Source organism: Vulpes lagopus, chromosome 11 (genome assembly GCF_018345385.1).
Source record: "Vulpes lagopus strain Blue_001 chromosome 11, ASM1834538v1, whole genome shotgun sequence".
NCBI lineage: Eukaryota > Metazoa > Chordata > Mammalia > Carnivora > Canidae > Vulpes > Vulpes lagopus.
Genome location: NC_054834.1, coordinates 46191221 through 46206793, shown reverse-complemented (window position 1 = coordinate 46206793; position 15573 = coordinate 46191221). Strand labels below are relative to the sequence as shown.

At 33.6% G+C, this 15573-nt stretch overlaps 1 protein-coding gene across 14 annotated transcripts in view; it reads left to right on the top strand.

Moving 5' to 3' along the window:
• Window positions 1-15573, top strand: part of KCNT2 (potassium sodium-activated channel subfamily T member 2) — a 409501-nt gene that overhangs the window by 236147 nt on the left and 157781 nt on the right. For all 14 annotated transcript variants that reach the window (XR_005990686.1, XR_005990687.1, XM_041774257.1 and 11 more), the window contains one exon: window positions 6603-6711. Coding sequence is in view for 12 of the 14 variants with exons in the window: in XM_041774257.1 (XP_041630191.1) it covers window positions 6603-6711 (109 nt within the window). In the remaining 2 variants the exon portion in view is untranslated. The remainder of the gene's footprint in view (window positions 1-6602; window positions 6712-15573) is intronic.

Sequence of the window (15573 nt, the reverse complement as noted above, 5' to 3'; positions counted from 1 at the left end):
TTTTAGGATCACTTCATCCAACTATTTATCCACTGAATTGAACATGTTTACTAATAAATGCTTTCTTTATGCCTGATGCTTCTGTACATTATCTCATTTAATGCTCACAATATCCCTATGAGGTACATATGGTTTTTGGTAAACTCATCTTTGAAAAGCAAATGAAAGCTGGGTACTAGAGGTGAGCTTTAGATGAATGAAGTATAAACATGGCCCTTGTCATCTTGAAGTTTAATGGGCATCAGCTTGAAAAAACAGGTGGGTTAACACTATGATGGACAAATGCAGAATGAAGTGGAACAGCTAGCATGGACATTAGTCAGAAGAGAGTCTCCTAGAATAAGTGACAGAAATCCTGTTCCACATCAGAAGTCCTGGAGGCTCAATGTGGAGAATGCTACCACTGGAATAAAGAGTGCCAAGGCTGGGGAAGTATTTTGGGGACAGTTTAATAAAGGGTCCTGCAAGCTTTATTAAGAAGTTTGGATCTGATTCTGAGAGTAAGAAAGTCATTACAGGGTTGTTGGTAGCCAAATACACATCAGACTGTAGTTTGAAAGGGTAGTAAATCTGATAGAAACACAGAATTAGTAAAAAATATAAAACTTTAAATAGATTGATTTGGAGGTTGTTGCTTTCATTCCAAGCCTGAAGTGACGACTATTTGGACTCAGGTTGCGACAGGGAGGTTGGAGGGAAGTGGACATAGTAGAGCAATATTTAGGAGGTGTCATCAACAAGACTTGAGGACTGATTGAATATAAGGGTATGAGAGATGGAGGTATTCTGGATTTGGTGCTGGTAAAATCCACCTTCAGGAAAAGGAAGAATTACTAGCAGGAAAATGAGTTTAATTTGGGGTAAGAAAGCCAAAGGACAATCAGGGGCATTGGTGTCATGGAAACCTAGGAAGAAAATTTTAGGGAGCCAGTGATTTACATGACATATGACTCTGTTGCCAGAGGTCAAGTGAAATGAGAAGTGCAAACTGTCTACATCTACTTTACAAACATAATTGAATCTTTTATCCTGAATATCAGATTTTAGTTTAGTAACTTAACTCATGGAGTTTGTAAATTTTAGAGTGAAATTAGAGCCCAGAATTTATGACTCTAAAGCTCACACTTTGTGTGCTTTTTTTAATAGACTATTTTCTTTTTTTTTTTAGCAGTTTTGGGTTTACAGAAGAATTGAACAAAACTATAGAGAATTTTCACCCTCCCTTCTCCCCGATTTCTACTGTTCTTAGCATCTGGCATTAGTATAGTACATTTGTGACGATTGATTAGCAAATATTGATACATTTTTATTAATTAAAGTCTATGGTTTACATTAAGGCTCACTCTTTGCAGATTCTGAGGGTTTTGGCACATGTATAATGATATCTATCCATCATTACAATATCCTGCAGAATACTTTTATTGCTCTAAAAATCCCCTGTACTCTACCTATCACTTCTCCACTCACCCCTACTGACAAGCCCCTTAACAATCACTGATCTTTTTACGCTTTCTATATAGTATGTGGCCTTTTGAAGAAGATTTTATTTATTTGAGAGAGAGAGAGAATGTGTGTGTATGTGCTGGGGGAGAGGCAGAAGGATAGGGAAAGGGAGAAAGAGAGTCTTAAGCATGAAGTCTTATGCACTGAGTGTGGAGACAGGAGGTGCTCGATTTCATGACCCTGAGATCACTACCTGAGCTGAAACTAAGAGTTGGACAGTTAACCGACTGCACCACCCAGGTACCCCAATATACAGCCTTTTAACTCGGGGTTCTTTCATTTAGCAATATGCATTTGAGTTTCCTCCACATATTTTCATGGCTGGACCACTCCGCTCACTTCTCTTTATTGCTGAATAACATTCTACTGATAGGATGCACCCATTTGTTTTATCCATTCTACTGTTGAAGGACATCTTGGTTACTTCCAGGTTTTTGCAATTATGAGTAAGATTCCTGTAAACATTCAAGTGTAATTTTTGGGTGGGTAAATAACTTGGGTAAATACCAAGAAGCATGATTGCTGGATTATATGGTAAGGATATGTTTCCTTTTATAAGAAACTATAGACTGCCTTCCAAAGTGGCCGAATGACTTTGCATTCATGTCAGCAATGAATGAGACTTTTGACTGTCCCACATCCTCACCAGTATTTGCTGTTGCTACAGGTTGGGATTTTAGTCATTCCAGTAATTGTGTGCTAGTATTTCATTGTTGTTTTAGCTTGCAGTTCTCTAATGATATATGATGTTAAGCATCTTCATGTGCTTATTTGTTACCTGTGTATCTTCTTTGGTGAGGTGTCTGTTCAGATCTTTTTTGCTCATTTTCAAATTGAGTTGTTTTTTTCTTATTATCACTTCTTTTATAAGTAACTTTATTTTATTTTTGCCTAAAGATTTTATTTTATTTTTTTAAAAAAGATTTTATTTATTTATTTAAGAGAGAGAGTACACAAATAGGGCAGAGGGACAGAGGGAGAGGGAGAAGCAGAGTTTCCCTTGAGCCGCCTGTTGTGGGGCTCCATTTCAGGACCTTGGGATCATGACCTGGGCTGAAGACAGATGCTCACCCGACTGAGCCACTCAGGGGCCCCTAAATTTTTATCTATTTATTTATTTTGAAAGAGATAAAATAAACAAAGGACTTGATCCCCAAACTCTGAGATCATGATCTGAACTGAAATCAAGATTTGGATGCTTAACCAACTGAGCCACCCAGGCACCCCATCTTACTAGTAACTTTATATTTAAAATTCATATCTCCTAAATTGCTTATGTTTGGGTCTTAGTTTTCTTCTTCTAATATTCTTTATTTTTTTTTATGTGTTCAGTTCATTAACATTCAGTGCCACCATTTATATGGTTGGATGTAGGTCTAACTAAGTCTTTTTTTGTTTCTCTGTACTGATTTGTGTTCTTCTGTTCTTGCTTTTTAATATTTTTTATTATTTGATTATTTTTCTTTGAGGAATTCGAGTTTAATATGCCTATTGGCTTTTTAGAAATTATCTTTTGAATTTTTTTGGTGACTACTCTAAGGACCACAATACATAGGCTTAACTCTTCATAGTCTGTTTTATGTTAATATTGCACAATTGATTAAAGTTAGAAACTTTGCATTTCTTCTTCTACTATTATTTTTATAAATTTCACCACCCACAAGACAATACTACAATTTTTTCTTTGTACAAAAATACATATTTTATTTTATTTATTTTTAAAGATTTTTTATTTATTCATGAAAGACACACAGAGAGAGAGAGAGACAGAGAGACAGAGACACAGAGACACAGGCAGAAGGAGAAGCAGGCTCCATGCAGGGAGCCCGACACGGGCCTCGATCCCGGGTCTCCAAGATCAGGCCCTGGGCTGAAGGTGTCACTAAACCGCTGAGCCACCCAGGCTGCCCCATGTTTTAAAGAAATCAAGAGGAAAACTATTCATCTTTTTTTTTTTTTTTTTAATTTTTTTTTTTTTTTATTTATTTATGATAGTCACAGAGAGAGAGAGAGAGGCAGAGACACAGGCGGAGGGAGAAGCAGGCTCCATGCCCCGGGAGCCCGATGTGGGATTCGATCCCGGGTCTCCAGGATCGCGCCCCGGGCCAAAGGCAGGCGCCAAACCGCTCCGCCACCCAGGGATCCCTTTTTTTTTTTTTTTTTTTTTTTTTTTTAATTTTTTTGGAAAACTATTCATCTATATTCATTCAAATATTACCCATTTCTAATACTCTTCTTTTTTCTGAAGTTCTAACTTTCCCTCTGGTATCACTTCCCTTCAGCATAAAGAAGTTTCTTATGCTTTTTTTATAGTATGATTCTAATGACAGCACATTTTCTTAGATTTCATTAATTGAAAAAGTCCTTTATTTCATCTTTTTAAACGATTGTTCTCTATGAAATTATGGCTTAATAATATTTTTTCCCTCTTCATTATGGAGTTTAGGATATTGTTTCACTCTGTCCTGGTTTCCATGGTTTCTGATGAGAGTCCCTGGTCATACAGATGTTTTTTGTTTTTTGTTTTTGACTGCTTTCAAAATATTATATTTACTTTTGATTTTCAGTAATTAGACTACAGTGTGCTTAGGTGTGGTAATTTTTTTGTTTATGTGGTTTGAGATTTTCTGAGCTCCTTAAGCACGGAAAATTATGCCTTTAACAAAATTGGGACTTTTCCAGCCACTATTTCTTCATTCGTTTTCTGTTCTATTTTCTCCTTTGTGTTCTTCCTGGAAATCCAATTACATTATATAAGACATTTTTACATTGTTGCACAAGTCCCTGAACTCTGTTCCTTTTCCATTTCTCTTCTCTGTTTTTTCTTCAAATTGGATAAATTCTTTTGATCTATGATCAAGTTCAATAACTCTCCTATGTCATCTGTATTCTACTTCAAAGCCCATCCAGTGAATATTTTTCAGATATTTGAGCTTTTTGTTTAATTTGTAAAATATTTCTGTTCCTTCACTGAGCTTTTCTCTATTTATTATGAGCATATTTCCTTTACCTCAGTAATGATACTTTTATTAAACTGCTTGAAGCCCTACTCTGATAATTCAAATCTAGATCATCTAGAGGCTAATGTTTATTGGACTTAGTTTTGTTTGTTTCCCATGAAATTAACAAATAAGTCACATTTTTCTGGCATTTCATATATAGAATATTTTTGCAATGTATTTTGGATATTATATTATGTTGTGGAGCCTTGGAGTCTCCTGTATTCCTCTAAAGAGTGTTGATATTCGGGGTCCCTGGGTGGCGCAGCAGTTTGGCGCCTGCCTTTGGCCCAGGGCACGATCCTGGAGACCCGGGATCAAATCCCACGTCAGGCTCCCGGTGCATGGAGCCTGCTTCTCCCTCTGCCTATGTCTCTGCCTCTCTCTCTCTCTGTGACTATCATAAATAAATTAAAAAAAAAAAAAGAAGAGTGTTGATATTCTTGTTTCAACAAACAGTTAATTTGGTTCACTTGAATGGAAACTCTGTCACCCTAGTGGTTGGCAGTGATTTAAATCTCATTTGAAATTGCTCTTATTCTCTCCCATGCATGTGTGGTTTAGAGGTTAGCTGATGTGGTATAAATTTACGCACAGAATTTGTGGCTTCTGTTCTCTGCCCATCCCTTTTCTGGGGTTTCCCACTCATCCAAAATAATGTTTAACCAAATACATGAGCCTAGCCTCATGGCCCAGTCAAGTTGACACATAAAATTAGCCATCACATGTATCAGGTTCGTCATCATGTTTTCAGTGTTTGCCAGGAGACACATATTGTCCGCTTATCTACTTAGGGAATTCTGAGTTACATTTCATCAACATTCGTGTAACTTAGAGTTACCAATCACTGACAGTAGCTTCTTTTTGCACTTCTATAAACAATCCCTCATATCTACTTGTATTTTTAATTATTCTTTTCTTTTCTTTTCTTTTTTATTCTTTTCTTTTCCTAGCAACTTTGTCGGATAGAACTTACTGTGATGATGCAAATGCTTATATCTCCACTGTTCCATATAACTTTGAATTAGCCACATATGACTTTGAACACTTGAAATGTGGCAAATAGGATAAAGGAAATGGAATTTCTAATTTTATTTAATTTAAATTTGACAGTCACATATGGCTAATGGCTATTGTATGGACAGCGCTACCCTCAAACATGTTTTTGTTTCCTTTTTCAAAATGTACTTTCTACTGGCATATTTCTCTGATAATTTGTTTTGACTTATTTAGTTAATTAAATAATAATTTATGGGTTCACACCATGTGTACGATTTTTTTCAAAGGTTTATTTATTCGTGATAGACATAGAGAGAGAGAGAGAGGAGAGAGAGAGAGAGAGAGAGGCAGAGAGAGAGGCAGAGAGGCAGAGACACAGGAGGAGGGAGAAGCAGGCCCCATGCTGGGAACGACATGGGACTCCATCCGGGGACTCCAGGATTGCGCCCTGGGCCAAAGGCAGTCACTAAACCACTGAGCCACCCAGGGATCCCCCATGTGTACGATTTAATGTTAAGCCTGATTTTTATTCTTTTTTTCAGTCTTAGAACTTTTTTAAAGACCATTTTGATTCTTGGAGCACTGAAAGTTACTGATTTTTTCCAACGAACATGCACACACCCAGAGTTAAAAATCCTTGTATTTTATTGGTGTACAAAAAAAATTAAAATGGTGTGTTCTCTACACACATGGTCTCTGTAGTCATTCCCCCTTTGCCAATCTTTCTAAATGTGTTAAAATTGCTATAAATCTGTAATTTTTTCCATGGAAACTGTTATCACAAACTGTTAGTTGTGCTGCATTTCTGAAGGCTCTGACTTTCCATTGTTTTCTAAGAATATTACTTCTAAGCTTGTCAAGAAACTTTCCTCCTGATTTCTGCTAATTTTCTAAGTGCTGGTCATTAGCACTGATTTAATTAGATATTGTTACTCTCTTTATAGAAATAATAAGTATCTTTAAAAATAAGTCCTTATAATTTATTATATGCTTAATTTTAAGCTGTGGATGTGACCCTTAACACACTGATTGGTGATTTTTACTTTTTATATTATAAATTTTTCAATTTATCTCATGATCTTTTAATATTTGTCATTTCAGGACCATCAAACAATTTTGAGAGCATGGGCTGTAAAAGATTTTGCTCCAAATTGCCCTTTGTATGTCCAGATATTAAAGCCTGAGAATAAATTCCATATCAAATTTGCTGGTAAGTTTTGTCTCAAATGAGATACTTTGAATTTCCTCAAACTCTGATAGTAAGAGTTATGTCTCTGAAATTAGTGGCAACTTCATATATTCATGATTGAATAGAATAAAAGGATTTCCTTTTATCATCTACTTGTTATGAGAGAATTTATTCACTCTAAAAGGTGACAAGATAATGTTATGGGAGTGAATCTTTTTTATATTATTTGGTGATTTTAGCAACTGAATTTACTGGATGCCTTGGTAAGACTATAAATAGATTAGCACTTGTAGTTTTATGCATCATATAAACACGTTTTCAATGCTGCAGCTATTAATTTATGTTTATGTTTACACATAGGTAGTATTTTGTTATAGACCACTTAATACATATGTAAGCTTGCCATGCGTAGAGTAATATTAAAATACATTCAAGTGTATTAAAATAGATTTATTTGGAGATAAGATAGATTTTGAAAACATTTTAAGAACAACATACATGGGAGTTTTTTGTAGAGATACCACTTTTAAAGTAATTTCATATGAGATTATACTTTAAACTTTTAGGAAATTGAACAGTAAGATGATACTTTATTTTTTTCTTTAATGTTTCTGTAGAAACTAATTTTGATGCAGGCAGTAATTTATGTACATTTAAAAAAATAACACCCTTATTTTTTTTAACATTTCACCTTACCAATTTAAAGCTACAAACATCATTAAAACGTAAATCATTTTAACTATGTGTTAGCAAAATGTATTTCCTTCAGCTATGTTTACATATCTTAAAATGCTTACCTATTTTTATATGATATTTAAATGAAAAATTGTAAACACTAAGATATTTCTAAATAATATCAAGAAAACTATGAATTATTGCTATTAACTTTGCTCTATTTTTTATCTTTTATTCTTGCTTCTAATGACATCAATATTTCTAAAAATGACTTCTCTTTGGAAGTCTGCTTTAAGTACTAATACTGGTTTAAGTGGTTTGTGATGATCATGCTGGGTTTTTTGTTTTTGTTTTTGCTTTTTAAAAAACCTGTTCTCTAACCTCAAAATTAAAAATAATAGCACTTCCTTTATAAATGGCTTTGTGTAATATAATGGAAAATACATGTAAATTCTCCAACTACTACCTGTTACATATGTAATTAGCATTCAAGAAATGCCAATTGTTTATCTAAAAGACCTTTGCAACTAAGCTACCTTCTTTTTATTATTGTTTAGTAAAAGGAATATTTTTGTAAAATTTTTATTGTATCTGATAATGACATTATGATATAATTTTTAGGAAGGCAGTAATGACATAGCATTAGGCAAAGTTCTAAAAATGTGAATTTAAATTTGAGTGCCACCAGTTCAGTTTTAGGTAGCCAGATTAGTATTCTGAGCCCTACTTTTCTTTTCTGTTAGATTATGTATCATATGTATCATGTTTCTATTCCATTGGTTAGGATTAGCAGTAAGGATTAAAAAATATCTGAAACATTTTAGGTGCTCATTTTAGGTGCTCAAACTTCCCATTGTAGTTTGGGAAGACAGTTTGTAATTTTGAATGTGCTGTAACTAAAATTCAGAATGAACTTTAGTTCTTTCCCCTTCTTAGCAGGCCATAGACATTTCCACAACATATAGTTCAAACTCACTAAAATAGTCCACCTTTACAAATAAAAAATTGCAAAGACTATTTGCATTGATTCTCTTTCATATTCTATTTTTGCCATTATTTTGATAAACCTGTTGTAATTAGTGGAATAGTTAAAAGTTCTATCCTGATAGTTTATCACAGTTATGGCACCTGTTGAAATTCCTTTTAATGATGTCTATATTCTTTTAGGCTGAGATTACAACATTTCAGAGGAACTTTTTTTTATATTATAAAAAGATAAAAGCATCCTAGTTTCATTAAAATGTCATCAAATAGTTTGGGGTGATGTATGAGACTCTCAGACCAATATAATATATTTCGATCTCAGCATGAGGCTAAAAAATTACAGACTTTACCTCTCAAAAGACAGTATATCAAGCTGGCACTTAGTTTGTATGGTAGATTGTTAAAATAATGGTCTTCAGTGAACCATGTTCCATGTATCTATCCAGTGTTGATGGGATCTGCAATTTATCCACAAAGAGGTGAAATATATTTCTCTACCACTTGATAAAGGCCAGTCTTGTGACTTGCTTTGACCAATAGAATGCAACAAAAGTTACATTGTATGACCTTCCAAGGCTAAGTCGTAAAAGTCTGTGTTTCTGCTTTTCCTTCACTGGAAAACTACCCAGAGACTATGTAAAGAATCCCAATTTAGCCTCCCTAAGGATGAAAAATCACATGGGAAGAGACAATCATCCATCCTAGGCACTCCATCTCTCTAGCTCCCGATTTACCACATTCAACCCAAAGAGTCATGCTGACCTACAGAATTGTGAGAAATAAAATGTTGGTTGTTTAAAGTCACTAAGTTTGTAGTTATTTGTTATTTGGCAATAGATAAGTAATATCATTTGTAATAAAATAATAATTGCTTTAATCTTAAACCATATTAATTTGATAATATTCATTATACTTTTGTCTTTGCATTCTCATGAGTGTTAAATAGCACAATTCCAATTATGCAGGATATAAAATGAGATAATTATATTTCTGTTTATTTAAATAGCCTCTTCAATACACCCTAAATTGTGAACTGCTACCACGACTGTAATTTGTATATTTTTAAAGAGTAAATCCATGCTTTTAAAAGAAGAAACTTCAAAATGAGTTTTGAGTATATAAAATACTAAAAAGCAAAAACAATATAGCAGCCTAGCAACTATTATTTTATACACATTTACCAGTCATATCATGTATGGATCCTTTTCTTCTGAATAAAATGACAACAGACATCAATTAAACTATTGAATTGTTACAATATCATTTGAATGCATTATAATATTATTAATTTAATTATGATAATCTACACTTTGATGAGAATTACAAGAGAAAGGTCTATATGTGCAGGATTTCAGCAGAGAAGAGATATGTTCTTACTCATTTCACTAAAAGAAGAAGGTAAAAATAGTGTCTGGAGATAGAAAAAATCCTCAGTAGGATAATAGCTATGATATAGAATTTCCGATTATAAACCATTGCAAATTTTAATGAGATTCAATAATATAAAAATATACTTCATAGGTAATTTGATTATTTTAATCACCACAAATTTCATAAAAAGAAAATAAACTCAGACTGGCTTTAGAAAAAATTTACTTTCAGCAATATTCTTTTTTATAATGAATTTCCCAAAGTAAAGAGATCAATAGTACAAATTCTGGAGTGAGACGATCCACAATTGAATTTCCATTCTATTATATAGTAACTATATGACCTCAGGCTTCTTAATATTTTTCAACTTGAGTTCTTTGATTTATAAAGTGTGCATGATAAGAGAAAATATCTCATAGGGTTGTTATGATTAAAAAAAATACTCCAAAGAACATCAGCCATTAATATTGGTACTTATCAAATTGATCATTATCATTAATCTTGAGTACCTATTTCTCATCCTCCTAACAAATCTATATTATCTTTGTTTCCAGGAAAAGTAACTGAAGATTGCTCATTTTTTACAAACAGCTTAATATGGACATTCAAAAAACACATCGTTCTCAGCTTGCACATATTTTCCAGAGAGTGGAAAAACAAAGATCTCTCCCCGATTCATATTATGAGGCTGACCTAGCTATATTACAGAAGTTACTGAGGATAGTATGAGAAATGATTAGAGACCAATGTTAACTGATTAGTTGAAAAATTATGTAAAGTATATTACTAAAATTAACAAAGTAATGCATTAAAAAAATAATATATCATCACCAAGGGGCCCCGGGTGGCTTAGTGGTTGGGCATCTGCCTTTGGCTCAAGGCATAATCCCAGAGTGCCAGGATCGAGTTCCACATTGGGCTCCCTGCACGGAGCCTGCTTCTCCCTCTGCCTGTGTCTCTGCCTCTCTCTGTGTCTCTCATGAATAAATAAATAAAATATTAAAAAATATATATCATCACCAAGTTAAAATTATCCCAGAAATAGATCATCATGTCAGAGGATCATCACCTCAATGGATACATAAAAAGCATTTGGGAGAGAATTCAATATCAATTTACAACTTGAAAAAAAGAAAAAGAAAGAAAAAATGTTAGAAAGCTAAGAGGAAAGCATTCCTTAGCTTATGGAAAATTATCCATACAATAACCTAGAGGAAAAAAGTATTTAATGACCACATTTTGAAAGCCTGCCTTTGGGACTCCTGGGTAGCTCTGTGGTTGGGCAGCTGCCTTCAGCTCAGGTCATAATCTGGGATGTGGGATCAAGTCCCTCATCGGGCTCCTGCGAGGGGCCTGCTTCTCCCTCTGCCTGTGTCTTTGCCTCTTTCTCTCTCTCTGCATTTCTCATTTAATACATAAATAATCTTTAGAAAAAGAAGATAAAGAAAGACTGCCTTTAAGATTAGGTACAAACAGAGGTGCTTACTAAAACCACTTTTACTTTTCATTTTCCTGGAAATCCTAAGGAGTGCAGTAAAACTTCAAAAATAAATAAAAGGAGTAAGCACTGGAAGGCGAGGTATGAATTGCCATATTATTTATATAAGATTTCCTGCAGTATTCTTTTATAGAAATCCATTTCTATGATTTCCAAAATTAAATGTCTTTCAGTATTCATTATGAGCTTCAGTCTTGTATCTCTTAACTGTATAGTCAATATTTTCTTTTCTTTTTTTTTTAAGATTTTATTTATTTATTCATAAGCGACAGAGAGAGAGAGAGATTAAGAGACACAGACAGAGGGAGAAGCAGGCTCCATGCAGGGAGCCCGATGTGGGATTCGATCCCGGATCTCCAGGATTGCGCCCTGGGCCAAAGGCAGGCGCTAAACTGCTGCGCCACCCAGGGATCCCCCTGTATAGTCAATATTTTCTATTAGGTTTCTAACAGCTGTCTCAAAATTAAGATACCTAGAAATATGTATAGATTTTCCCTGACTTAAAATTTGTTTCTATCCCATTCTTCTCAGTACCATCTACTTAGAGAACTCAAGCCAAAAACTCATGAATTATTCTTCAATCATTTGCATTCAATCCATTAAGTCATATAGGCTGGACTTCCTGAGTATCCCAGATTTATCCACTGACACAACCCTAGTCCACGCCATAATCATGGCTGTGTCAAAACACTTCCTTTTCCTTCTTTCCTGGGTATCCATGAGTCCTACCTATAAGCTTACTGCTAGTTTTCATGTTGCCCAGCACATTTGCAGTAGTGATTAGCATTTATGTGTTCTAGTAGGCTGCTACATCTTCGTGCCTCCAATGTCAGCCTAAACTCATAGTTTCCTTTTTCCAGTATATTGATGCCAGCATTCGTTTACAATAGCATTATTTTTAAAAGATTTTTTTCTGGTGGATTATTTTTTTGTCAACCTCTATAGAACAAAAGTCAAATGGTACTATAGCTTTGGTGGTGTTAAATTTCAGTTCCAGTGAGAAATATTTTTTATCAATACACTTCTTTTTTAAGAAGTGGCAGTTGGTACTGAAACATAGGAAGAAGTAATGGCAGTATTCCATAGCTATGACTAATATAAAAATGTGGTTTTGTAACATCTTGTATTCTCTGTCAGCCTCTTGTGGGATTAGCAATTCTCGTAGAGTCTCTCCAGGGTCATATATCTGATCTGAAATCACCTAGAAAAAAGGGCTCCACGTTGTTGAGCCTTTCATAGATATTCTCATCTTAGTGGCAAAACCAGACAAGGCATTATAATAGTTCAGTATTCAGACATGTTTCTGTAGACCAAATTTTAATCGGAATAAAATCAAACTCTTATCTCTTTCTTCATTCTATATTACAAAAATCATTTAAAAAGGAACAAAACACAAAACAAAATAAACAAGGAAAAAATGTACTTTACTAGGAAAATAACTCTTATTGAAAAACCTTGAATGAACTTGAGGAATAAACTGAGCTCTTCAATTAGTTGAATCTAAAAAAAGTTTGCTATTTGTCTCCTAGTCAGATGAAATTACTCAGAAAATCAGTGGGAGATGAATCCCTGTTATATGAGTAAATCAATTGCTAAATTTAGGTTGACACTCTATCTTTACCTCCCAGATTTAGTGTTGTATTGTCTATGAATGAATATTAAATTGCCTTTTATTTGTCAACTAATTTTCTTTCAACATACTGGGTTTTTGAAAATTTCTATTTTATTTTAACAGATATAAGAAGACATAAAAATCAAACTGGTAAATTTTCACCCACAGGTGGGAGAGAAGAATATTAGAAATCAATTTATAAATAAATTTGTAGGAGTAGAAAATGTAAAAGTCTGAGCAAAGAATGTAAAAATCAATTTGTAAATTGCGAATTTTCTGTGAATTTTATTTTCCATGCTTTGACTATGATATTTTATAAGTAACAGATTATGAATTAAAGTTTATGAATGAAAGGAAGAATCATACCTCAATAGTAAAGTGTTGACTGAATGAAATTCTACCTCACAAGTAAAACATGCCTAGAAGAATGATTCATTCATTATACAAGAACAGTAGGAGTTCTGGGAATTAAAAAAAAATTCAATTGCAATACAGATTAAAAGTATAGACAAAAGTATTTTTAACTATATTATTGAAAATATAGACATTTATCTTTCTTATAGTAGGTGGTCATGGCTACCTTTAGAAAAACAGTATTGTTTAAAGTACACATGCACGTGTGTGTGTGCACATATATCTTGGAGAAATGATTGAACTAAAAAATGAAGGTCTTAACTCCGTTTACTCACTATTAATTTTTTGCTGAAACATGAGACATCCCAATGCCTCACTTTTTTCTACCCAGAAAGAAGAGTGGAAAAATATTTCCAAGTAATATAAATATTGGAAATTATGTTAGCTGTTTCTAAATAACATATGTATGTGCAATGCTTGACTTTCACCAAATGGTAAGGTGTGAGTTTTTCATGCTGAATAATTTCTTCATTTCCCATATAACACCCACATAGATATCAGTTTAAATTTCATTCTTACAACCTACTTAAGAACATAATGCTTTGAAATCCTATATTTTCAGAAGATAAAATACAACAACTTTGAAAATTCTCCATTTTCAGATGGAAATATTCTCTGATTTTTGTGTCATTGTGGAGATCGTTAGAAGCCACTTAACTTAAGGACGTGTTCAAAACTTTACGATTTAGTCTTTAAATTTTTTCTATCCAATTTTTTACTTTGAAAAAAATCAAACACACAGCTTAAAGATTATACAATGAAAACTTACGTTCCTTTCATTTACATTTAGCAATTAACAGTTTCTCACATTTGCTTAATCTTCTCTCTACATACACACACACACACACACACACACACACACACACACACACAGTTTTTAACTTCAGCATGCTTTTCTGAAGAATGACATTCTACTATATACCCATGATAACATTTTCAACCCTAAGAGGGTTAAATAATTTCTTTTTTTAAATAAAGATTTTATTTATTTATCCATGAGAGACACACAGAGAGAGAAAGAGGCAGAGACATAGGCAGAGGGAGGAGCAGGAATTCCGATGTGGAACTCGATCCTGGATCCCAGGGGCATGCCCTGAGCTGAAGGCAGACGCTCAACCACTGAGCCACCCAGGCATCCCAGGGTTAAATAATTTCATGGGTCTGATTCATATTTCAATGTCGGCAACTATTTCCAAAATGTCGTTTATAATTGTATTTTTACAATTCAGTATTAAATCAGCATTTTGTTTTTTATTGCTTTTGCTTTTTCATTTTTTTATTGAAATAATTTAGATGGAACATTGTTATAGACAGGAACAAGCATTCCCATATACCCTTCACATCACACAGGTCCTCAGGATGTTAATTAACTTCTTATATAACCATGGCCCATTAAATCAAAACTAAAAAAATTAATGTTGGTGTGAATTATTTTTAAGTGAAATATTTTCTTATCTTTCATTCCGCCTAACAAGAAAAATCAGCAACTTCTTTGCTTTTCTTTTTTATAGCTTTTACATTTTTAATATGTGGGTCTATTAAATAGCTAAACCAGCTTTTCTGTTTGTTCTCTTTGACACTTGATTAAATTGCCATTGAACATTAGGTATTTCAAGCCATTTTCTTGTGGACCACTTAAAATTTAATTAACTCAAATATCTTTATGTTTTTCTCCATTAATTTTCTTATAGTCTTATATTTCTCAAAGACTCAATTTCATGGTTCTGAAAGCCAGAGCAGCATATTTCTTCTGTCTTTGGAAAGTGGCAGGCTTATTCTATTAAATCATATAGATTTAAGAATCTTATAGAATCTTGCAGTCTATAAAGTAGTTTCTTGATAACAATGTTTATAAAGAACAGGTTTATCCTCTTTCGCTCTCATTTACTCATTCAAAGCATTTTTATTGAATCCTACTATGAACAATTTGTTAGTCTAGATAACTAGTGGTATGATAAATCAGATAGACTAGCTGTGTTCCAATGACAGCTTTTCTCATTTTCTTTACCTCTTACCTTTTTAAACCAGTGAGCCAGTGTACTTTTATGTTCTGCCCAAGAATACCATTCTAACAGAGCCTGTTCATCCCACACAGGGCTTCGGCTCTGACCTTATGATCCCCCTCCTTGCCCTTGCCACCCTCCATATATATCAAAACTCATGATTCCAATCATGTTCTAGTCTCATCAGATTTTATTTGATGAATTTAGTCAATGTGATAGATCTATTTTAGGTAAACTTTTCATGATTTAATATCTTTATCCCTGGAATAATTGCTTTTGTATTGAAAAGTCTCTTAAAATGTGATTTTTAGACCTAAAAAAATGAG